The 25,386-nt window shown below is 46.2% G+C and overlaps 1 protein-coding gene across 6 annotated transcripts in view; it reads right to left on the minus strand.

Annotated features, from left to right (window-relative positions):
* Nucleotides 1-1,820: 1,820 nt before the first annotated feature.
* SLC43A2 (solute carrier family 43 member 2) overlaps nt 1,821-25,386 on the minus strand; it is a 33,880-nt gene continuing 10,314 nt past the window's right edge. For 5 of the 6 annotated variants that reach the window (XM_075440519.1, XM_075440518.1, XM_075440522.1 and 2 more), the window contains exons 3-14: nt 24,412-24,601; nt 23,341-23,396; nt 22,514-22,590; nt 16,002-16,094; nt 15,039-15,172; nt 14,393-14,595; nt 13,630-13,773; nt 9,944-10,082; nt 9,373-9,505; nt 8,336-8,409; nt 6,513-6,636; nt 1,821-5,695 (exon numbers count right to left, since the gene is read on the minus strand). In XM_075440519.1, the coding sequence (XP_075296634.1) occupies nt 5,534-5,695; nt 6,513-6,636; nt 8,336-8,409; nt 9,373-9,505; nt 9,944-10,082; nt 13,630-13,773; nt 14,393-14,595; nt 15,039-15,172; nt 16,002-16,094; nt 22,514-22,590; nt 23,341-23,396; nt 24,412-24,601 (1,529 nt within the window). In that variant the 3' untranslated portion in view covers nt 1,821-5,533. Of the gene's footprint in view, nt 5,696-6,512; nt 6,637-6,667; nt 7,590-8,335; nt 8,410-9,372; nt 9,506-9,943; nt 10,083-13,629; nt 13,774-14,392; nt 14,596-15,038; nt 15,173-16,001; nt 16,095-22,513; nt 22,591-23,340; nt 23,397-24,411; nt 24,602-25,386 lie in introns of those variants that run through there. The other variant, XM_075440523.1, reaches the window with a different exon arrangement.

Below are 25,386 nucleotides of genomic sequence, written 5' to 3' on the forward strand. Positions count from 1 at the left end.
CATGGATAACCAAAATGCGTGGCTTTTCCACTGCCACGCTGCATCTCTTCTGTAGCAGCCCTGTCTAAGGCCACAGTTGTTCATCTTTCACTGTTTGAGACCAGTTCACCCTGTATAACAGAGCCTGGTGTCTTTCTCAACCTGCTGTCTACATTTAGAGGTTAAAATACGTCCAACAGATATTAACTGACATGTGGCTGACAGAAGAAAAAAAGGAAACATTCAACATGCATCATGCCTTTTGGTAGATGACACTGTGTAAAGCCGTTCATACTTACATTGTCTCATTAGGAACAAAGTAATACCTTTATTATGTTCAGCCTCAAAAGGAAAACTAACAATTAACTTAATACCACATTTATTTTTAGATAGTACTGCAAGAGCGCACATCACCTTACAAACACAGAAAAGACGACACAGGCCTGGCCCAAGGAGCTTACAATTCAACTCTGACAAATACTACCAAAAAAATTTTGTGAAGAGGAGGAGGAGGAGGTGGGTGAGACTAACGCCGCCAAGTTAAAAAGGGGACTTTTTGAAAAAGTGGATTGTCCCAGGAATAAAAAGCGAGTGACAGAGGGCCAGGCACAAGGAAGTGACAAGCAGCGGTAGGAAGGATGACAACATAGAGCACAGGACACTTGATAAAAACAGATTGCGCAGAGACAGGCTGAGCAGCACAGGTAGAAAAACAAGGACCTGTAGGGTTTATAATTAACATGTAGGAATGCATCTACATAACACATCACTATTTCAGCTATTCCAGAGAAGATAACATTGTGAAATACAAGTCAGAAGTGGTGCGCTTTTAAAAAAAACAAAAACAAAACAAAACAAAAAAAACAGTCCCTTCCTATCAGGAATCCTACTGTAATATTAGTTTCCATTATGAATACTTTGCAGTTCTAAACTGGGATGTAGGGAATACCAAAAGCTCTGCAGATGCAGAAAAGACTCAAAGGAAAAAAAAAACAAACTTGTAGTTTTAAAGATTTCATTCTTCTTACCCTACAGTATCTGCTTTATATTTTGTGGCATATTTTCCAAATTCATCAGCCTGTCAAGAGGGAAATCTACTTTAAAACATTTTAGTGATTTACTGACTTCATTAAAATCTCATTATCCTACAATTTTCCTTTGTAGACAGAGCATGAAGAGGCCAGGCTTTGTTGTGGCAATTTAACATTTCAATGGCTGTAGCAGCATTGCAGTTAAGTTGGAATCTCAGTAAGATTTGCCTTTTTTTTTTCCCAGACATCTGTGTCCAGTTTCATCTGAAGGATCCAGATACTCTGTGACAGTAACTGAGTAAAGGTGTAAGTGTCCTATTAAGCAAAACAGCAGAGACTTTCTCTGCTACTCGATAGCATCGTTGCATTAGTGCTATACAGACTGTATTGATAGGGCTTAGGTACCGACATATTAGTGAAACGAAAAAGCTGTCACCCTCCCTTCCCGCTCTGTTAATTTATTTTTTTAAAATATGATGCATATTAAATGCATGTGAGTCTGTAGAGGCCGGGAGCAGCATTTCCAGAAGGTGCAATCACCCTTACACGGCAACACCTTTGACTCAGAGGTCTCCTACGAACAGCAAGTACTCACAGATCAGGTTTCTGCTTCATTACATTCCATTGGGGATGCTTCTGTGGAGGAGACAGGGTCTTTCCCATGACCAACCTCCTTGTACTTCTCATATGGATGAGGGGGCACAAGGGGAATTAAAAAAAAAAACCCTACGAATTCTAGCATTTAGGAATTATGAAAGTAGTTACACACATTGACCCATATTTGAGCCATACAAGTAAGTGTATTATCGATTTAGATTGATGTGGCTCTCTGGTAGCCCATTTATTTTTTCCACAAGGTGGCTCATGCACATAGAAGAGCGCATCAGGAATATCCTTGGTCTTGCACCCCTTGGCTAGAAAGCAGCAATGCTGTTTTCCATTCCAAATGTAAGTCATCCACAATTACATTTCCGTAAGCATCAAAGAACGAAGCAAATTGCCGATGACCAACCAACCAACCATGTGTATCAGGACCATCCCAACCGTGTTTGTTTCTGCACCGTGCAAGACAGCATTTAGACAAGGCCGAAGCAGGAACACTCTGTGCTCCGAGGGGCTCACCCTTGCACGTGGTGCAGCATTTGAGCAGCTATGCCACAAGCAGTAGAGTATTTGCACATCTTGCATGCAGATACAGTTTTTTTGATTGATCGATTTGAGCCTGCTTTTAAAATTAGTTCAGTTCATAACTGTCAGAGCAAATTAAACCCCATGAGATCAGACCAGTGTTTCACCTAGCGCTGCATATATTTTCTCCATCTTTGACCAATTTCTTAAGAGACAAAGCACGTAGAAAAGTAATCTTTCCTTGGCATAACTTTCCGAGTCACAGCAACTTAAAATCTCCCTGAGTTAGTGGATGCATCAGACCATTGTTTAACCAGCCCCTTTGCAAAAAAAGTTACACTTCTGTTCCCCACTAGGTTCTGCAGCAACGAATTCCACAGTTTGACTTTGCACTGCATGAGAAAGCACTCCCGTTTGTCTGTTCAACCCTGAACAACTGAAACTTCATTATGTACCCACTAGTCCTTGTGACTGCGAGCCAAAGGCACGCTTTACTCCCAAGCTGCAAACAGAGCCTGAAACCGGGACTCAGAGGCATGAGCTCTATTCCTCACAGCTGACCAGCAGCTTCTAAACACCGTGGCACATCAGCAGAGACCCCAACCACCTACATCAACCATTTTGTCTGATGAAACTGGGTTAAAGCATACTCCTGATAAAGCACAGGAACTGGGCACTGCAGTAGGGACAGCAGGAATAAGAGGGTGTTCTTTGTTTAATTTAGCTGCACACATTTCAAAGGCAGCATCATCTTCACTGCGACTTCATGAAAATATGCCACTTTCTGCATTCGACTATTTTGCAAAGACATATCAGGAATTTAAGTGACATAGGGGTGGCAGCTATCACTTTCAGTGATCTGAAACTGAGGTGAAAGTAATGCGGAGCTAGCACACTGACACCCTTCAACAGCTGTCTCTATTTTAAGACACTTGAGTGAGGTCTGTGGCTCACTCACCTGTCTGAGCTCTTGCTAAAAAAAGATACTTAATTTGTCATTGTCATGTCACAAATATCTCAGAGCAAGAGTAGGAATCTTCTCAAAATATTTAGAAGTATAGTAATATGAAATACAGAAATCTGCAGAAAGCCCTCTGGAAATCTAGGCAAGCTGTACTACTGCTGGTGGGTCTCTGAACATGTCCTTGAGATAATGCCAGGTGGAATGGAAAACAAATCAGCACTTTGCCTCCTTAATTATTGCTTAGCACAAAAGAAAAAAAAAGCCAGGAAGATCACTAAATCATCACCAAAGCTAGAGGCCAACAAAAGACAAAAAGTTCTAGAAAAGCGTTGACAGCAGGCAATAAGGCTGTCTTGGAACAAACACATTTAATAAAGGCAACATTAAAAAAAAAAATTCCATAGATGTGTAAAATACTCAAGTGGCAAGTCATTTCCGCACAAGTGACTGAGGACTGAAAGGTACCACGAGGAGCGGAGCAGCCCTGGACCCTCCCGCCGGAGCCAGGGACTCGAGATGGCGCTGCTGCCCCACAAAGCCACCCCGTCACCCTGCGCTGGACGGCCACCAGCCCGGGACTCCCTCCAGCCCAGGCTCTGCACGAGGTCACCAAGCTAGCTGTCTAGGGAAGGCAAAGGCCAGGGCTGAGCATCTGCATGCTCAAACCATCCGCACAGGCGTTAACACCCAGTTTCCAGGTAATTTCTCAAAGGAAGGTCCAAGTGCAGTGTTGTTTCTAATCCCCAGCTTAGAGCTAACGGGCCAGCGATTGAGTCTTGTACTTCTCGGACCAGACATACAGAAGTTGAATGACTTACCCCCTGCCAGGCTTTGCAGTAACGCAGGAGCTGGCAGTTCAGAAAGCACCATCGCTGTATCGTCACAACTGTTATATTTCTGCCCCCAACCTTCCCGTAGGCACTAGCTCAGCCCAGCCCATACGCTGCTGCACACCGCTGGTGACATTCATCCACAGCGCTGCACTGTCCTACTCCGAGCAGGTCCCAGTGGTGCAGTGGTTAACACTAGTCACAAGGCTACAGGGGCCAAGTTATTGACCTCAACAAGAAGGTTAAGGGCAGAAAAGTCAACTTCAGACAAGACTTAGGAAAACCTCTATAAAAATAAGCAGGTTAAGAATTCCCTTTGTATTCCCTCGCCTGGGGCACCTTTACCCACATGTATTGCTCTAAGTCAGCTTCACCATACAATCAATCACCACATACTCTGTCCAGACAGAGTATTGACATCGTAGAAGGCTCTTAATACAGCCAAACTGGCAGCTTTTTGGTCAGTCACAGTAACGTGGTGTTCCGCAGCTTGGGGGCTATTATCCCAACAATGTAAATAAACTATGGCTAGAAGAAGAATTACATCACAATATCACCCTGCCATATGTCCACGGGATCCAGTTACCAGACAAAGGAGTGTTCTGCACTCTTGATTCTTTTCAACAGCAATTCAGCTCGTGACACATGAGCACCAAGGTATTTGGAGCTCCAGAACTCAGCTTCAAGAAGCTTCTCCACTTTACTAAATACACGCTGCTGCTCCCCTCCCAGGGTCATGTTGGAGGAAAGAAGAGGCAAAAGGCAACAAGTCTCAAAGCACTTCATCGGTAAACAAGATCCAATTCCTATCTCAAAGGATCCAGGACTGCAGACAGATTAAAACACATACAGGTGGTTTGTGGGCCAGGAACAGGAGGAATTCCAGGCTTCTGAAGGCTTGGTCTAGGACCAAGCAGTCCACTAGACTCTTCATTTCAGTGTGGAAGGCAGATCCATTGCTCACAGTCCGTGTCATTTGCAGTAATAAAAAGTTCAGGAGCTGTCAGTGCTAGCAGCCAACGCAATACACTGAAGCTGTGCTCATACACATAGGAATAAAATCCCTTTCCCTGCCTCAGAAACAGTCTGGGGTGTGTCTGGATAGACAGTTAAAACCACTGGGTCCAACTACATATCAAGCATAAAGACCATTATGAAGCCTCAGGGAGGGAGGAGAGTGCAGCTTGCATCTGACACAATGTCAGCCAAGGCTGGGGGAAGAGGGGGAGAAAACAGACTTCGGTGTGTTACATTTGCAGAATCAGATCTTTCTTCCCTCTTCCGCCATCCTAATTCCTTCTCTCCCCAATTTCCTGTGCAGAGACTCCGCTGCTGGAGAGTGTGATGAAGGGATAATTTAAGACACAATATCTGTGTGGCCTTTATAAAAAGAAAAAGTGTCCCATATTCTGGGGTAAGGAGTGGGAAGTCTCCTCCTGCCATATATCTGAGGAAAGCTCAGTCATGATGTCTGGCTCTCACTCCAGTGATGAGCAAAGACTGGCAGAGTCAGGCAGAGAAAAAGCCTGGCTTGCACCACAGGCAGAACCCATGGATGTGGTAGGAACCTGTACAGGGGAGGTTGTATTTGAAGCACCAGTTTAAACAAAGGCTTCCTCATTGGGAGTGCCATTAATTTTGAAGAAGAGTTTGGCATCATCCATCTTCTGTTTTTTTTCTCTCTCTAGCCTGCGTCTGTAGCAGACCAGGTAGATTGGAAGGCAGAAACCCAGCAAGCTCACACCAAGCAAGCCAACGTTCACCTGTAGAAAGACAGACAAAGCCAAATTAGGCAGGCTGGTGAAGACGACAACCCAGTCACACATGCCAAAGTGTCAGAACCCAGTCCCCGCCACTCAGCTGTGGGCGAACAGGAGACACCCTGCTTGGTGTATTGGCAACAATCTGCACCATATTTATATTTACACTCCTGTGCCCAGAGCACTACGTATATAAGGTAAACCCTGCACGAATTTGTTGCTCTGGATCATGGGTGCAGGGGTCTTGTTCCACAGAACAGGCAGGGCTGTTAAAGCTGCAGTTCTTTCACACCAAGTTTGCTGACTGAAGAGCACCAGGCTGCTGGGGTGGGCATGTGTAGCCTAGAGACCAGGACTCTCCCCGAGACCAGCCATGATTTTATTGAGCTGCCAGACAGCTCTCATCTCTGGCTTTTCAGACACTAGCATCGGCAAACCAAAATGCATTGGTAATTGGAGCTAACAGCTCTCAAGGGAACAGAGTATTCTACTGCATGTTGAGGTCCCCACAGATTCACTCACTTTTACCTGACAGATTTTTGACTTGCTACACAAACTGTTAGCAAAAAGCACTCCTGCAGCGTTCTCCCTTCCTCCCTTTCCATACACCAGCATCAGGGTTAATGGCTTTCCCTCCCAGGGAATCATTACTCACACAAGGAAGGGTCTCCTGCACAGCACCAAGGTAACAGCAGACAGAGACATGTAAAATTCCAGCTGGTTTTAACCTCGGTCCATGCACAGGAGTCCTTTTGTTTTCAAATAAATGAGCCAAAATCATCTTAACCACCAAGCCTTCACAATTAATTTGAGAACTTGCCCAGAGAGGGTCTCCTTCCAAAGGTCCCGTCAATGCCATAAAAAGAGGCTGCTGCAGAAGGGCGAAAAGGGCACTGATCAACGACTGCAACCCTGTCAAGCTGCCAAACTGAGTAGAGGGGTATCTGTCAACAGAGAAAGCAACAGCGTTATTATATGTCACCTTGACTGTTCACATCACCCAGACTAGATTACATTCCCAGTCGACTAACACAGAGCACAGTCCCAAGACTGGCATAATATGAAAAACCTCTCTCTCCTGGACTTACGTATAACTACCTCTTTTTATAGAGTATTTACCTATACCCAATGGTGTGCACAGTGCTCTTTAGAGCAGACTGCAGCCGGTGACAAGGCTGGGAGACTACCAGCTGGTGACAAACTTCTCCAGACTATTCTCATCCTGAGCTCTCAAACTTTGGAAGTATCAGATCCAGCACTTGTTTTGCAGCTGTACCCTAGGCAGGTGGAAGCGCTTATACAACTACTGTTCCTACCACAATGCGAGAGAAGTGTTGATATTTACAAGTTAAAAGCAGGGCCTCTTTATCCAGACAACAGCATTTGCGGCTGAGCAATTATTTTCATTTGGTCATAACAATTTGCTCCCTTTAGAAGTGAGCGAAACCTGCACAACAGGTTAGCATGTGTTTTCCTTTTTAGAGGACAAGTCTGATCCTATGTCAAACTAAAAAATACTGTTGACTGGGAAGTGCTGAATATCAGATACTACTAATGGAAAAACAAATTTCAGGAACAGTCTAACATCCTTCTCTTTCCACGATTGAGCAGTATTTAAAAAGGGTCAAGTTAAACTAAGCTTGAACAGAGAGAAGTGGATCAAAACCTTAAAATATTCAAAGAAATCACATTCAAAGCAAAAATGCCTCACTCCAGGAAGTCCCAGAGAGTTGCAATGGCCAAACAGAATTTGTTTACAAGCAAGCTGATATGTACAGCAACAGGCATTTACCTTGCTTAAGACAAAAATCTTTTGCTTCTAGCTGCCAGGGAACCAAAAGTTTATGCATTTTTCAAGCAGAGCCTTAGATGGATTCCTCAGACACTGGGACCTAAACTTTTGACAGAAAGAGTCTGTGGACTTGTGGACTTTCCATCTGTAGAGATATTCAAAACCCAACTGGACATAGCCCTGCTCTAGCTGACCCTGCTTAAGCATGATGGTTGGATTAGATGGTCTCAAGAGGTCCCTTCCCACCTCAACAATTCTGCAATTCTCTGACACATAACAGCTTCTTTCTGTTCCTCTGCCCAACAGCTCAGGACAGAGGGGCAGGTCTGTTTTGAAAACCAAAAACATTGCTTAATAAGGGTATTTAGATCCAGCTATTGATAATTTTGATAAGTTGAAAACAGGATGATCTGTCTTGGGAAAGGGAGTAGGCATCACTAATGGTATCCTGAGTAATGCTTTACCAACGTAACTTCAGAGCAGACCAGCAGCAATGTATTCAATTATGTTAATGTTTTACCTGAACACAGGCACATAGCTACTCATTCTAAGACCAAAAAAGCCTTGAGTTTTTACTATACAACCTTAGTGTCGATAGCCTAATCTCACCTGAGCCCGTCACACTGCAGTAACTGTGCCAAAGGGGTTAGCTGTTTCTAAATAAGGAAAGCATCACGGACTTCAGCCCAGCTACTGTCATACCCAGTGGTGACTGAGGAAACAAGTTGCATCATTTTCCTCCCCTCTGACCACAAAGACTTCACTTCCTGATCTCCCTCTCACCTGGACAGCTTATCATCCCAAACCAGTTTACCTGGCCAGCTATATATTATAGGTAAGCAGAGACTTACACAGCTGCATAGAGGCCTCCCACAGCCGAGTGGATGAATCCTCTCACGATTGTGTGCAAAATGAAGGAAAGAATCTGTGGAGAGAAGCAGAAAAATGTCACGTCCTAGATACCACCTAGGTGTGCCAACCCCCAACATACAATCATTCCTAAAAGCTGTTCTCCTTTCTAGCACAAAGGTGGGCTTGAGGAACTCAGAACCAAAACCTGAAAGATCAGAACAAGGGAAGAAATTTGTACCCATCTATAAAAGCACTGCTTTTTTGTGCTTTGCAAAGGCTAACATGCAGTGCCCCCTGAGGCTAACCACACACAAGACCCGTCTCATTTGTAGATGGCACGGCCGTAAGGACACATCCCCAGCAACCTGTGGCCCAGGCCACAATGCTTTTTCATTGTGCTTGCGGCCAATTTAGTTAATTTTCCACAAGTTATTGCAGACAATATGCAAGCATGAGCAACCTACATCTGTTTGCCTACATCATCAAGGCATGTTTAAGTATAGCATAAAATCACTAAACTCCTCTGCCAAAACCAGGTGGTGCCACAAAATAAATATTTTAACAGGTTTATAATCCCACGGGTACCACTGGGCATAGCATTTGATGCAGAAATAATCTGCTGTATATATCAGTGTTACGTGTTTTACAGCAAATTTTCTGACCATTGGCAGCTTAAATCTAGCCCAGGCTAAATGCACAGGCACTGCTGAGAGAATCCCTCTACAAAAGTTTGTTGTCATAGAGTTCAACTGCAGAAACTTCTAAGTGTCAATAAACTGTGGATCAACTCTGACATTTGAACTATAGCTGCCTCTCTAGGTTCTCTCAAGAGATGTAAACTGCATAGCATTATTTGTTTCAACTCTCAGACTGGGGTTCCCAAAGCAGTTCAGAAGTCTCCCAGCAGTGGCAGAAAGCCCTCCTGCCACTAGCTGGTTCTCCTGGCTTGCCGTCCTCCTGCACTGTCCCACCTGTCATTTTGCCATGGCCCACACCGCCAGCCCCTCCAGCACACCCATCCATTTGGCCTATTCACCTGCAACGGTAGATTAGGAATAAGACAGGTGATTCCAAATCCAACCAGTAGGACATTTGTGAATGCAAACGCATTGGTGGCATTGGTGATTTTCTGGATTTGACGGTCACGTTTTTTCTTTTTCTTGTCACTTCTGGAAGGACAGCAAAACCAATGTTACAAAAAGCACTTTCAGCAGCTACTGGAACTCACAGCAAGATTCTCCACATATCACACCAATGCTATCTAAACCAGTTTGGCTAGAGGTCTGCCTAAGGAGGTGGTGGGATCTCCATCAGTGGAAGCTGAGGAACGTCTGGGCAATTATTTCAGTGCTGTTACTTTACTGTTAGGCTAGAAGGGAAGTCTGAGCCTCCTCTGCTACAATTTAAATTTGCTCTTCTTCACTGATCTTAGTGGACATGGAAGATAGTTTGGTCCTTTCCTCTGCAATTACCACGTCTTCCTTCAGGCTTCCTTTTCTATACTGAAGAACCAATATTCTTTTCAGTCTTTCACCACAAAACACATTATGCAGAGCAGAGGAGGCCTGCTATGTGGCTGCATGTCCCGTGTGGCACACACTACGCACTGCTCAGCGTTGCTCTCCTCATTCTCTTCTGAGCCATCATCGCATTCTTTCAGTCTCCAATCCATGATGTACCCAATCACAGGCGCTGTCAGCAAGCACAGCAGTTGCAATACCCCAAAAATGGAAGTGTAGAGAGCCACTGCAGTGGGGGAGGAAAAAAAAAAAAAGATTAAAAAACGTCAGTTCAAATAATACTACGGCAGCAACAGAAAAAAGACAACCAAAAAGAAACTGTTCTTCCCCATTGATCACCTCTCTCCTGAAGAGCCCATACCCCGTGCATTCGCAGGCAGGGCTGAAGGAGCTGGTATATCAAAGCCCTACTTCATCATTTAGCCTCCAGAGGCATGACATTAGAGTGGACACACTGGGCACACTTGCTTCAACCATTCAGATCCTGTGCTAGTGTTCCGAGCAGCATCAGCCCAACAGCAAACAGGCTCCACAAACAGGATCCAGCAACTGCTCAGTGCCAACAAGGCTTCTTCTGGCTAAGACCAACAGGGAAAGGTCTTACAAGCAATATCCTACACAGCCAACCCTGCCTTAGTCATCTCTTCTCCTGCCTTGCTGGGAGCTCCAGCTGCATCTTTTTTCAGCTAGGAAGCTCCAGCAAGGACAAGCCAGGCTGGGAAGATGAGGACTAAGCTATTTTGTACAGAACAGATAAGTTTGGAGGCAGGGGGAGTGGAGATTAGCAGGCAAAAAAACCCCACAGTATCTGAAAGCAATCATTAAAAACTCAAACTGATTAAAATTCTGTGTTAACGATGAGAAAAGTGTCTACATGGCTTGCTAAGGGAAAGCTGATGTCAGCAGACTTAAAGATACTGTCCCCTCCCATTACTGAACAGTACCCCGACCCCGCAATGTTTTTTCCACTTCCTCTCTGCAGCCCACGTGATAGATTTGTAGGCATCGCGCAGAAGGGCTGGTGAGTCATGGTGTACCACAGCTCTGAAATAAGGATGTAATTCTGAAACTGCCTATCTCAGCACTGAGTGCTTACAAGTTACAGCACTGTAAGCAAAACAACCAACAAGAATTTTAGTTTGTCCCCCCAAAGCATTTCTAGGTCTAGCCAAATCAGTACAGCCACGACTTGTACCAAAATCAGCTTGGTAATGGAGATAAGTTTCCAACAAGCCTTTCTCTCCTCTACAGTTGTAGCAAAGCCCAGTAGAGCTGCCTTGCTGTGCCCAGGCATGGCACCTAATGATACTTTCCTGGCTCCAGTTGTTGGCCAGGGAACCAAGAGGAACTTCCAGCTCCAGCCTCCAAACTCACATTCATGCCCCCATTACCTCCGCAAAGGCAAGCCCTGAAGTGGCCCCACATCCCATCTCATTATAGCAACTGCTGCAGCCAAGAGAGACAGGTGGCATCACCCTCTACAAACACTCCTGGAGCTGATTTGCTGTTGTCTGGTTATTTTTTCATAGAGGGTAAGAAGTAAGCCACACTGAAATGTTTTGCCTCTTCATACTATTCTGAACACTTAATCTTGGGCTCTAAACAGCAAGAGCAGAAGCCAGCTTGAAGCAGGGAATGAAATTTATAGGATCAGCAAGAGAAGAGGAGGAGACAGCAGCTGCTACAAAACATGGCCTCCTCAATTTATCCATCATCTTAAAAAATGTTCTTTCCAGGGGGGAGGAGAGGAAGAACAACACCTAGCAAATGCCAGCAGAAGTAGATAGGGCAGAAGCCTGGACAGAGCAGACAAAGGGTGCACATGTGGGCACAACCCTTTACATCCACTGTTCTATCGTCTTTCCCTCAAAACTATCCTGAGCAAGCACCTCACACAGCTGAGTTTTCCAGCCCACCCTGATTCTACCCAAGGTCTCCAAGTATTACCAGATTTGAAAGCAAGGTGACAATTTATGAAAGATGCAGCCAAATTTTGAGCTCTAGACACAACAGGTCTATTCTCTCCCACCTTCCTACAGCACAATTATACAGTCATTTACAGAGCTACTGAAATCCTCCCCCCCATTTTTAGGGGGTTTTCAGAAGGTAAGTAGCCACAGGCTGACTGCTTTTTCCACCTCTAGTTTCATAACAGGTCTAAGTCACCACAATCTGTGGAGGAAGCAGGACTTTCAAGGACACAGTGCCTCACTACAACTTAAAGACTTGACTACCTATCTGAATGATCTTCCACACATCCTTCTCTCCTGTTCTGCTCCCGGAAATATTTAAGTTTTCTTTGGCCATAACACTTGCAGGATTGACTCAACTTTCTTCCTCCATGAGTGCTCCTGAGAGCAGTTGCAGGTGAAGGAAGCTCTCTAAACAAACCACGTTTAAGTAAATAATTGCCAGAAGAACAAGGAATCCAAGGGGGCACTGTCCCATCCCCTCCTGATCCGCACAGATTACACTTCTAGAGAGCTGGACACATCTTGGAATTGCTCTTACAGCCTGACACTGCTGCGACTAGACAATACCACTGTTTTGCTGATGCCATGGAAACACCAACACAGCAGACTGCACTGCGAGCCCAGGCTACATTCAGGGGGGAGGAGGGGGAAAATGGGAAGAAATCTCAAGGGTGGCACAGAAAAAAAATGCAACATATCCAAGGGGCACAATCCCTTTTTTAATATGTTGATCTAAACAGAATTGGCAGCATATATAGTTAATATTAATTCTAAAATACCAAGGAGGGCAGGGGAGAAAAAAATTAAAGAAAAATAAGTAGAGCAACCCAGGGTAAAAAGAAAGAGAAAAAAAAAAAAAATCAGTGTGGTGGAGTTACAGGGCAAGCAGAAAACTAAGCTGTGTTGGGAAAGGTAGGCAGTGTGAAGTTTGTCCTGTTTACTGTTTAATGTCTAAATTGGCTCTGGAGCCAGGAGATAAAGAGCTGAATGCTGCAGGCTGTTAAAGGCTCAAGAAACAAAGCAATTCAGGGAATGCCAGGGCACTTGGAGTTTCCCGAGTTTCCTTCCCTCCCCCAGAGCTCACTCCTGTTTTCAGAGGAGTGCCTCTTGATTTATCAGCTTTATGCAATCCAGATTTAACAAGTTCAAACTGGATCTTACTACAAAGGACAAAAAAAACAAGGCTAAGTCTTGTTTTGCAATCCTGGGTATTTTCAACAACGCTAAACTAATGTACTCTTTCCTGTTTGCTCCATGAACTGAATCAGAGCTATAAATACAGACGAGTCCAGTGCAGTGAGCGCCCCTGAGCCTCCCCGGCACGCACCAAGCTGCACAAAACAGCGATGACTTCACTTCTCCCACCCCCGGTTGCTGGGCTGAGACACCTAGTCCAACCATTAGTCATGAGTGTCAGCTGTTCTGTACTTTGTGCTTGCTTAGGATAAGTAAAGCAAATACCTGATGAAATAGGTTTTCCAATAAAAAAAATTATCACAATCCATCCTGAGAGGCTACTTTCAACAACCCATCCAGGGAAATACCACAGAATAGTATTTAAGAAACACATGGCTAAAATTAGCTTGACATTCAAGTGTCTACCTCGCTGCCCCTCTGCCCTGGGCCAGTTCCAGCCCTCCACTAGATCGTACCAGCAGCTGTCAGCTGCCCTCTGACACCACTAATTGCCACACAGGGTGTATCTGCTGAGTCATCAGGCTCACTGGCCACTTGCAAGGACCAAGTCTGGGTCAGGTACCAGTTCCAAGGAAACAGATAAAAGTCTTCAGGTTACCATACCTTGATCTTCATCTCTAGACAGAAATTCAAGGATGGTATTCATGGCTCCCATGTAGAAGATGAGCCGCAGCTGAGTGACACACATGGTGATAAGGCTGAGCAACAAGATAGGACTGAAGACACTCTTTATGAAGGAAGGAGAAGCTGCAGAAGGAATAACAGTCTCTTTGAAGAAGGCAATGTGTACAATTTCAGAAGAGGCTTTGGCCTCTGGTTTAGCAGGTCTTCTCCTAGCTAGTCATTCCAACAGTGTGTGCCAGTGGCAGCTCCACGGACTTCACAGTTAGCAACTACCTGGTTGCAGCTAATTCCCATAATGAACAGCTATAGATGCTTGCAGTTCAGCTACCAGTAACTAGGGCAAGCACAACAGGAAGGCAGACTCCCTTAATTCTGTGGATTAGAGAAAAAGGAAGCTTCAAGCCATTTGCTTTTGGCATACCCCCAAGTAAGGAAGGCTTGGTCATGACAGCAACAATCTACCTACGAGACAGCAGTGACCAATGGCACTGTCCTTCTGCAGCCATACCAGTTACCCATGCTGCTGTCCCCACCACTGGCAACAACACAGGGTATATTTAGGCAAACATACAAGGACGGGATTCCTTATATAACTGAACTTGTATTTAAATAATGGTGGCTGGCATGTGGCCCTGGCATCACATGGATCACGTATCACTATCTCTTACAAACAGGTCTGGAGCAGAGAGACTGACAGCCCTGTGCCAGCAAAAGAACCCCTGGGGCACTCATGGAACCGCACCTGCATTGTCAGGCTGGCATTTCACTTCTAGGTCCACCGTAGACAGACAGAGCTTGTTGTTCTCTTGCAAGGCTGCTGGCTCCTTGGGGCCTTTCATGGAGCTCCCCACACTGAGACGGCGGCCCACAGTTGTTACTTGCTTGTAAAACTGCTTCCCAGTGATTTTGTGGTCAAATCCCAGCCAGCTGAACTTTATTTTCACCCTGTTGGGCAGTAAAGAGCATGAAAGCTGCAACACAGGGTGGACAATCAGAGGCAGCAAAGTTGCAGGAGTCAGAAAGGCTATGTGTGGATTTTTAAGGCACTAGTTTCCATCTACAAACCCCCAGATGGTCTGGATCCAGAGCACAGAGAGATACTTCCCCTGGGGCATTTTGGCACAGGTCAATACAGAAATACTTATGACTACTGACAGATCATTTTCCTTCACAATTCCTACACGTTGGAAAGTTCAACTTTCCACAGATATTCACCAGTCAAGACATAACGCTAACGGCAGACATAAATCCTCAACCTAAGAGGGAATGGCAGCAATAAACAACATGCAAGGGAGTTCCCTGTCCACCTCTCTAAATTAGCCATGCCAGCACTTTCTAGAGGATAAAGCATGAGATTAGCCCTCAAAGCCAGTCTAGAAGACACTTACGAATAGTCCATGTCTTCTGGTCCTGGGAAAGGCTCCAATGGCCAATTGAAGAAACAGTTGAGGAAAACTAGTCCTGCACAGCTTGCCCAGACCAGCAGAATAAGGATGAAGGAGACCCCAAAGTCATATATAACCTGGAAATCACAAGGGAATATGGTTGTGGCTATAAGAGTAGAAAGATACTTCAATATTCTTTGAATGAGGTCTGAAAGGAAGCAGTGGGAAAGAACAACATGCTGCATTTAAAATAGGTTTAAGTCAAGTGGTAACAAAAGAACAGTTCTGTGACATGCAGGCTTGGGAAGAAATGTATATTCACATCTTTAACAGCAGCTATAGCAACAACAGGACCTCCAGCTGGAACAGCATGCAGCTGTATTGCAGATGACTGCCATCAAAGGTTTTCATTTAGGACCTTCTCCTTGGAAAGCCAGCAGGAACTTCCCTGCACACTTGACACTGGCTTACCTTCACTATATCCCCCTTATGCTAACTGTGCAATGAAACACCTCTGGTTCAGAATCACTAGCGATCTACCAAGGCAGACCAAGTAACCATCTCTTCCGTCCCTTCAGTGCTGTTTGCTAGCTCTGAACTATGTTCAAAGCCAACTATCGGTGACAATCACACAGATTAAACAGACACATGTGTATTAAAAATACATATATATACACTCCTTAGAGCTTAAAAAACCCAATCTTTCATAAAAAAGACCTTCAGTTTTTCAGTTCTACTTAGCACCTTTAAAATTTTACCATCTATTAGTAAACAGACCGTTCTCTTTGCAGTATTTGTTGCATTCTTGAGGCAGTCACTTGGGAAGTCTTTAACAGACGGGAACTGAATCTTGCAAACGCACATCTCTAAGTGCTTTGACAAACTCTTTCTTGCCACATTATTGCTAAATGGTGCAAAACTCCAGCACACCACCACTGGTCATGAGTTCTGATCCCACGGCCTCACCTTGATTCCTGGAAAAGTCACAGCAGAGGAAGCATAGGAGCCAATCATCAGAGCAATGAACGTGGAACGAAGGTCACCAAACATGTTGGGCAGCTGGGGAAAGAAAAATTGGTTGAAACAGGCTGCTTCCAAGAGAGGGGAAGAAGGAAGGAGGCTTTCTTGAGAAGACAAAGCTAAAAGCAGACTTAAATCTGGCACTTAGGATTAAGACTTCTGGATACCAGAATCTGAAGCAGCCAATTTTACTCAAGAATGACTCAGCTCTTCACAATATTGCTCTGCAGGCTGCATTGGTGTCTCCAGCATCAGGGAATGTCTACAATCCAAGATTTATGTGCTTGATGACACTGCTTCTTTCCAGACTGACAGCATACTTTGCATTGGTTACCTTTAGCACAGGCGTGTTTCCTGCAGCCCTTGAGCTTTCTTAAAGAGTTCCTTATCCCAAGTCGATAGCCACCACCTCTTTTCCTCTCCAAAAAATGTGCCTAAGTTCTCTACATATCACCCTCTTTTCGGTCAAGAGTTGTTAGACACAGGCTGTGACTGCTGTAGTCTTTAACACTCTCTGCAACACCTCAAAACTACCAGGTTTGTTTATGCAACTCGGGTCAACACCAAATCTTTGCAGTAGGCCAGAAAGTTCCTGTTATAACAAGAAGGAACAGAGACAAACACTGTGTTGCTGTTTGTATTTCCATTTCTAACTAGGTCCCTGGCTCCTTCTGTGAGAGCAGACCTTTACCAGAGGAGCTAAGCTGGCCATTCCTCCATCAGTTGGACAGCTCAGATGCCCAAGCACACTGCCTTCCTGCACTTAGCTCCAAGCTAATCACAAACACTAGAAATCCATGGCTTTATTGTCCAGCATAGCCACAAAGCTGCTGAACCCTGCAACAAGAAGCAGGAAATAGCACCTTGCATTGCTGTTCCTGCCACCCACCCTACTTTGCTGCCTGGGCTCCTATCAGGTGTGATGGCATTGCTGAGAGCAGACCAGGCTGGTTCTGCAAGGATCTGTCGGGAAAGCAAAGCTCTCAGTAGGGGCAGCTAGAAATAGCTCACAGGAGCCACTTCTGCCACCTCAACAGCAAAAGCACTCCCAGGCTGGATCTCCAGCCCCTGCTTTCACTCGGGACCCAAAAGCAGAGTGGAGCAGGTAGAAAGAGCTGTGGGACCTTCCTACTCTCCTGGAAAGGAGAAATTCCCCCCTTTTCTAAACAACCAGAAGTGAACACATTTCCATCACTAACTAATGATGGCCTACAAACTGGAAATCACAGGGAGAAGCTTTGAAGTCATAGGCTACAGAGAGCTCTGCTGATACCTCCTGAAGCTGGTCAATGATCAGAGATTCTCCTGCAGGCAGGCAGATTTCCCTCCTACCTCCTTTTTCGGTTCACTTACTCCTCAAATTCACTTGGGTATCACTACCATGTCAGCCTCAGAGGGCCTCAAAGCAGGACACTGTGGATGCCTTCTAGGAGTGAAAGCATAACCATCATTTCATCAGTTTAAAGAAGCTGCTGAACAAAATGATTTAGAGAATATTACACCGAGACTGAGCAAGCAAGTGCTGTCATCACATTCCCCTTCCACTGCCGAAAAACAAATCCGTCTTTCCCTGGAGTAGCATATAAGGCAAGCAAACCTGGCTTGTGTCACAGCAGGACCAGCGTGTTTACAACATGAGTATTCCTGTGCAGGAACGCTCTAGGATCCATCTGGCTGTTTATCATCCCTCTGTCTCACTGCAGAGCTTCCTGTGCAGTGCAGTCTCCAGGTCCTCAGATAACCCCAGCCAGGGAACAGCAGCAATGATGTGCAGAGCCTGATGCTGCTGGTGAGCCCCGAGCAGATGCGCACGGTGGAGGCAGAAAACGCTGCACTCCTCTGCAGCGAGGATCCCCACACCCATCCCCAGATCCCTGCATGCGGGAGAGCTGCCAGCAGGCTGCTTTCAGGAGCTGCAGACAGGAAACGGCAAAGGATCCAAAGGTCTGTTACCAGGCACAAAAACCTCATCTCGGAAGTAGTGGCCCAGAAAACAGCATCTGCAGAATAAAGCATCTGCAGGTTGCAAAAAAGCTAGTCACAGTCACCAGACAGGGCATTAATTTAATCTCAAATACCCCAAACCTAAAATAATCTCCAAAAATTACAACAAACAGCTGCTCCTGCTGGGGAGCTGAGAGCAGGGCACGAGTTCCACAAACACAGCTGCTTCTTGGCTCTGGCCAGTTTTCCCCAGAGCCCCAGAGATCATAAAAAGCCTTTTTCATACAGCAGACAAGCAGCTCCCAGGTGGATCCTCCTGCTCTGAGGGCTACTGGAGATGTAGGTCTGAAAGCAAGCAGTTATGTCCACGAAAACCCAAGTCTGCTTCTGCCTCGATGGGGACAGAAGTCCTAGAAAGGCTAGAGATTTTCTATCACCTTACTTAGCACCAAACAAGCAGTCAGATTTAAAAGAGCTGGAGATAGGAGATTTAAGGTCTTATCCAACCTAACCAAAGCAGAAACTATAAACACTGAGCACGTGAGAGAAAAAGAAATCTGAGACTACCTGGAGGGGCAGAGGGGAGGCAAAGGGAAAACACAGTCCATACCCAGACAGAAATCTTCTCAATCTGCAAGTGCCAGCACTGGCAATGCCTCTGCAGGTCTCATCTAAAGACCAGCTACTAAAATAACACACAGTATTTACCAAGCCATTTTTCATGCTGTCTTCATAGCAGCAAGCATTGGGAAAAAATGAACCATAGAGAAAAAAACACTCAAGCCACAGAGCAAGCGGGGTCTTTGTTTTTCTGCCACCAAAGAGATCTGATCTTATCCCTGGAGGCCAGAAGACACTCCTCCACTAACTTCTGCCCATTCTGGTATGACAGCCCCAACTCTGCAAGACGTACAATGACAGAAACTCTGACGCCTTCTGTTTAAAGGTCAATAATAACTCGGTGTATTATTAACTTTATGCCCCATCTCAAAGATACTAACTTAATTTTCCTGTAAGCATAACTGTTTTGTCCTGGAATCCTTTATTACAGGTATGCCATCCTAAACTGATAAAATAATTTCCGCTTGCAGATTATTTTCTCATCTGCCCTATAGTGAGTTTAGGGTCTTCATTTGTTTGTTGTAATTTTTTCAGCTTTTTCTTGGAGACAAACCATACATAAGAGATACCACCAGTAGTATCCCCAAACCCTGTTTCCCTCTTACAAGCACTGTTTGAAAGAACAGTGGAAAGAGTCAAGGGATTGAGAGCTAGACTACTGGAGAATGGTATTTTTGTTCTAGGTAAACTTTGTTTTCCCTATCAGAGGTATGTTTGGAAGTTATACAGGCACTAAAAATATCTTCTCCAGGAAAGCCTCACACTGCCCACTTTGTCCAAAGCATATGGAAATTCCTGTTCCTATTCTCCAACAAAAGATCACAGAGCCCGAAGTTTTCCTAACATTTTCAAGCAGAGAAGATTCCCTACACAGAGATGCCCCCCTGCTCCGATTAAAGAGCGCTGTTTGTAGCAGAAAATAAGAGCAAAGCAGCTGTAATTTTTTGAAAGGAAAGCAGGACAGAAAACAATCTATAAAAAGGCTCTTTGTTGTAATTTATCACACATGTTTATTTCTTTGCATGAAATAGCTTCAGAGCAGAACCAGTGCCAGATTCCTGTGTTGCTGTCAGAGCCACCAACACAGATCTGTTTCCATTTCCAGTCTTCACTTATATTGGCTAAGACCAAGTCATGAGGCAGAAATCTCCCCTCTGCATTCTAACAACAGGCACAGTCTGACCTTCTTCCCAGAACTGGGAACAGCACCACTCGCTTGCTCTCCCTCCTCCCCCAGCCACAATGCAAGGCACCCAGGAACGGCAGCTTGCTGTGGCTCCGCAGCTTGCCATGTGCTTTTGTGATACCCTGGAGACTTATTACTGAAAAAGGCTTTGAACCCAAGAGGCAAAGCTTCAGGGAGTACCGTCCCAGGCTGTAATCCTCAGAGATCCTGTTTATCCCTTGCACAGGCACTGAAGATCCCTATCTCCTGCCCTCCCATCCATCACACCATGCCCATGCATGCAGGTGTCCCAGGAGGCTTCAACACCCAATGAAGCACCCCAAACTGCAGCACCTGGGGAGCATCTCAACCCCTCACACTGCACAGGCTCCCTTCACAGCCACCCTGCTACAAAGCCGCAGCTGTAACCTCCCTAGGGTGGCAGGGGACCAGCTCACAGACCAGTGGGTTTGACCCATTTCCTGGAGCACTTCAGGTCACTTGCGGCTGGCAGGAGAAGGAAGTCACCTTGCTTTGACTTGTGCGTGCACGTGCACGCTTGGCAGTCCGTGCCTGTGTCAGCCAGAACAAGCTCACTTGGCACCAGAAATTGATTAGTGCTCACTGCCTCTGTGTAACGAACATCCTTAGAAAGGTCATCAAGTCTCCCCTTTCCAGTGCTTACTTCAGCCTCTCCTGGACGCAGAGCAGTGTGTGCAAGCCATACTGCCCAGAGCCTGCAAGCCATGGACCTGCCATCCCCATGTCCCTCCCTCGCCACACTCCCTGTCTCCACAGCCCACAGATGGAAGGGACTCACAAGAAATGACCATGTCACTGCAGAAGATGGCTCGAGACAGCAACTGTGAGCATCCCAGCTTGCCAGCAGAACCATGCAGGGACAAAACAGTAAGGTGCCAATAAGCAAAATACACCCGCTTTTAACAGTCACCACCACAGCTACGCTGTGATGCAGGTGAAGAGCAGCTTCACAGAATCACAGAATCACAGAATAGTAGGGGTTGGAAGGGACCTCTGTGGGTCATCTAGTCCAACCCTCCTGCCGAAGCAGGGTCACCTACAGCAAGCTTCCTTCTCACTTTAGGCTCTTCTTAATCACATTCACGTGTCTCAGGTACCAAAATGCCTCTGTGCACCTCTGCAGGGAGGCACAAGCAGCTACATCCGAATCTGGAGTTGAGAAATCGGGCCTGAAGCCACCTCAGCTCTTAACAAAACACAATGCTGTCTGGAGAGGATGGGCTCCACCTGAGGTCTCCCTGCACGAACTCGCAGCATCGCTGCTTGCTTCAGACCTCCTCAAGGCTTGGATCTCTTCTTGGAAGATTTGACCTTTTTCCTGCCGCTGTACTTCCTTAGTGCTGCGGAACTGGCTCGCTAATGAGGGCGCTAATAAGTACCTTTGCTTACTACTTCTGGTGCTAAAAGCCACAGTACAGCACATCCAATATATTTCTGCCCTATTCTTGCCCTCCCTCCTGTCATCACCAGTGCCTCTAAAATAATCTGCGACCCCTTAATAACCACCCAGAGAGACAATAACCAATGCTAGCAGCAGCAGGACAGGAATCCTCTCCCCTCCCACAGCAGTACTAATGTGCTCCTCTTTTCCTTGTTTTTATTTGAAGCGTGGTGGGATGACATTTGCCCCATAGTTCTTTGGGACCACAGCCAAGGCTTCCAGTGAAGAACACTACATACGATGGAGAGACTGACATCTGCACAGAGTTTTGAAGGCTTTGAATATATGAAAGCAACATCGCAGTACACAGAGTGATCTGTACACCCAGCCTCTGCCATACTTTGGTCTCAGGAGTTCAGCCAGTGTCCAAGCCTTGTTAAATTAGAGGTAACCTTAACAAAGTTTTACTCAACAGCACATTCAAGGTAATGCAGTCCAAATCTCACAGTTTTCAACCACAGCTCAAGAAACATCAGTGCTTCCCAGACTGCAGACTGTTTTCTGGGAGACTTTTCACCCAGTCCTGTTTCAGCTGCACTGACAAGGATCAAATGTAATGAGGCAGAAAATAAAGCAGCCTCTTGTAGGATGATACTGATTCTGTCTCCAGGTAAAAAAAACACCCAAGATGCAGAGACCCAGCTGACAGCTGTTGTCCAACGCTTGCCATACAATCCACCAACTAAACACATCTAAGCAGACTGAACAGATGGAGCTGGATGCATTCAACCACTCGACATTTCTAAGTAAACCTGGGACCCTCACCGTTCTGAAAGCAAAAGCTTTTGTGCTGAAGAACAACCATTTTCCTGGGGTGAGATGCAAACTCCACTTGCAGAAAGCTGGTCATACCTAGCTGCAAGGGTTTGTGCCCTGCTGATTCTCCCTGCAGTCTGTCAATGCTAAACCAGTGCAAACACATGTCCAGCCTGTGCCAGGTAGCTGAGCACTGCACGTACAGGCATATGACAATTTGAGTCCTAGTCAAAAAACACTTCCTTTTTTCCCCCCAACCTTCAACTGAGATGCAAGGGCCAGGTGAAAAAAAAGGACTGAGGAAAAAAGCACCTTAGAATAACCACCTAGTACTCAGCCTTTCAGGTGAGAGTGACTGACCCTTTGTATCAAACAAAAATATGTGCTATTCAAGCCACAGGCAAAAGATCCACTTTATTCTTTCCTGCTAGCACAGCTCACAGCCATAGCAAGGAGTAAAACAGAGTCAGGCAATAACTCTTCACTTACCGTAAGAGATGTGAAGGTCATACACATCCCACCAAAGCCATTCAGAGCCAGCGCAATGAATATCAGCACAGACAGAGCTGCAACAGTAAAAATAGCGCCCTTAGCTTTTACTGGGCTGGAGAGGGAAAGGAGACAGAACTCTGAGGGCTTTTGTCCTGACACAAAAACCTCAGCTGATCAACACCCTCAGGACATGCCACACTGCTGCTGACCCAGCACCCATCTTCCCAGCCACACAGGGAGGGAGGGCCAGGGCTTTCCTCCAAGGCAGAGTTCAGGATGGGATCATCTCTCTCCAGGACGGAAGGGTTGCTTTACTTTAACAGATTTGCTGACAAAGCTTGTCTGAATGGGTCTTAAAAGGAAGATTTACTTGAGAGAACTGGATTCAAAGTGTCTTCTCACTATCCGGTCTTGAGGAGCAAGCTCTGTCTACCCCTGGTGAAAAAGCCGATTACACATCGTGCGCTATTACCTATTTCCCAACCTTGAAAACGCCACGAACTTGTTTGGAATTGCTCCTTTACAGGACCGGGCCCTGCCCAAACACAAAGCTGAGAGACCTGGCTATCTCAGACATTTGGCCCTCGTTCAACTCTCCACTTCGGGCTGTGACACACCAGCCCTCTCCAGAGTCACTCAGCTCCCACAGGCCAGCAAGCAGACGCCTGGCTTGCGTCCTCAGCAAGATCCCAGTACAGCACTGGAGGTGCGACAGTCAGAGCACACAGGGCCATGCATGCATGTCTGCTTCCCCCCCCCAAAAAAAACCACCCCACATCACAGCCCCAAGGCCCTCCCAGCTCAGCAGAGAAATGCCTACTCACAGTCCGGGTTACTGGCACCATACGCGATCAGCACACAGGACACGGCAAAGCAGGCACTGAAAGGGAACCAAAACCATTAGTTTCTTACAGACAGCTTTACACGCAGTAAATTACATATGCTTCTACCTCCTCGGCACCTCGTTAAGCGAGTGCAGTATAATTCCTAGAAGAGGGAGGGAAGCTGGTGATACGGAAAGCAAAATCCAGGGAAATACCCAAATATTACAGACAAAGCTTGCACAAGAGCTGAGGCAGTGACCTTTCCTCCCAGTACTGACGCAGCTCTTGCTGGAACCAAATTCCTTACTGGTTTTCCAGCACAGAGCTTTGCCAGCCCTCACCTCAAGGTGACCAAAGACGGCAGCAGCCTTCATCCCGAGACCCAGCTGTGGTCACAGCACTCACAGCCTTTACCTGCTCCTCTCTGGTAGGTCTGAGTCAGAAACTTGCCCTGTTTTTCCCCACTCTGCCTACAGGCCAGTTTGGATTCTGCTGAAGTTCAGCGCATTAAAATTCAGCAGCGCTGGGGTCCACTGTGTCCAGCAAGTCACTAATCCCTACATGCCATGATGGAAACAACTAACGACCTTGCTATTTGAGGCAGAAAGCAGCATACATGGCAGAGAAGGGCCCTAGAAAAGGCAGGCAGGATGTGTTTATCCCCAAGCTAACTCCCCAGCTTGCAAGCAGTGATGTAACATCTTGGTTTTGTGCCTCTCAGGACATAGCTCCCAGCTCAATGAAAAAGCTACCCTCCGTGACTCACAAATGACTCCACTCTTCCTCCAGGCTCCATCTGGCCAGGGAGCAGAAAGCAACACTGGAGAGCTGCACTGTGGACATGGAGTCCCAGGCCCTTCCCTCATGGAGCAATTCACTGTGCTGGCCAAAACCATCCCAGAGCTGCTCTGGTGCCCTGTGCACAGCCAGCAGCTCCCAGTAGATCCCAGTGCCATCACCCATACAGCTCCTGAGGTTGCAGGAACCCCGCAACAGGTGCAGCACCCAAACAGCACCCATCTGCCCCAGACAAAGCATGAACTCGCCCCTCAGCCCACCCAGGACACCAACCTGCCAAGCAGCCGCAGCTTGCGAGGGCCATACTTGTCCATGACAATTCCCAGGGGCAGCGTGATCGCACTGAGCAGGAAGGACCCAATGGTGAAGGCCAAGTTCAGCATCTCATCCTGGGCGTTGCAGGAAGGCCATTTGTGCTCCGAAGCTGTGCTGTTCTCATGTTCAGAGCTGCCGGTGGCATTTCCTACACAGAATGACAGAGGGTCATCACTGCAGTGTGTTAGGATGAGGCTTGCAGTGTCGCAGGAGGGAGGGAAGAGAAAAGCCTCACACGCAGGGTGCCACAACACGCTAGGGCATACACCCTTCACATTCCATTTTTTTATTATAATCATCAAGAAGTGGAGAAGGGAAAGAAAAGCAGGAGAACAAGAACCCAATGACCTCAGCTGGGAGCAGGAAAAGGATGCGCAGGCACCCAGGGGACAAGTCACCTAAGCAGGAGCAAGACAACAACCTAAGGACAGAGATTCATTAATTTATAAAAACAACCATACAGCAAGACCCTGGCAACTACATGGGACTAAACCCAGCAGAACCTGAAGGAGCCAATACAAAAATAAGGTCCTCCTAATCTACAACTGGCATGTTCTCACAGAAATTTTTTTCCTAACTAAACTGGGAGCAATAACTACAGCCAAATCGGCTATTTCGGGTCCAGGCACTGGGCTGACAAGGCCTGGCACAGAACAACAGCCTGCTCAAACCAAAAGGTTCCTACCCTCACTGGGGGCATCGGGATGAAGAATGGCTTTGCAGTAACCACCCTGCTTCCTGACTGCCCGGGCTCTGAAAAATCCTTCCTGGATTTAACTACCCTGTTCCCACGAGGGCTGGCAGCTCACCTGCTTTCTTCATTTGTTAAAGCACTGATGCATCTTTAACTTCTGCCCCGTAATTAGCAATTTCTATTCTTTCCAAATGGGTTTAAGCCATACAGATCAATTATATCTCCAGCTTTCTGTTCCT

This window comes from Opisthocomus hoazin, chromosome 20, assembly GCF_030867145.1.
Source record: "Opisthocomus hoazin isolate bOpiHoa1 chromosome 20, bOpiHoa1.hap1, whole genome shotgun sequence".
Lineage (NCBI taxonomy): Eukaryota > Metazoa > Chordata > Aves > Opisthocomiformes > Opisthocomidae > Opisthocomus > Opisthocomus hoazin.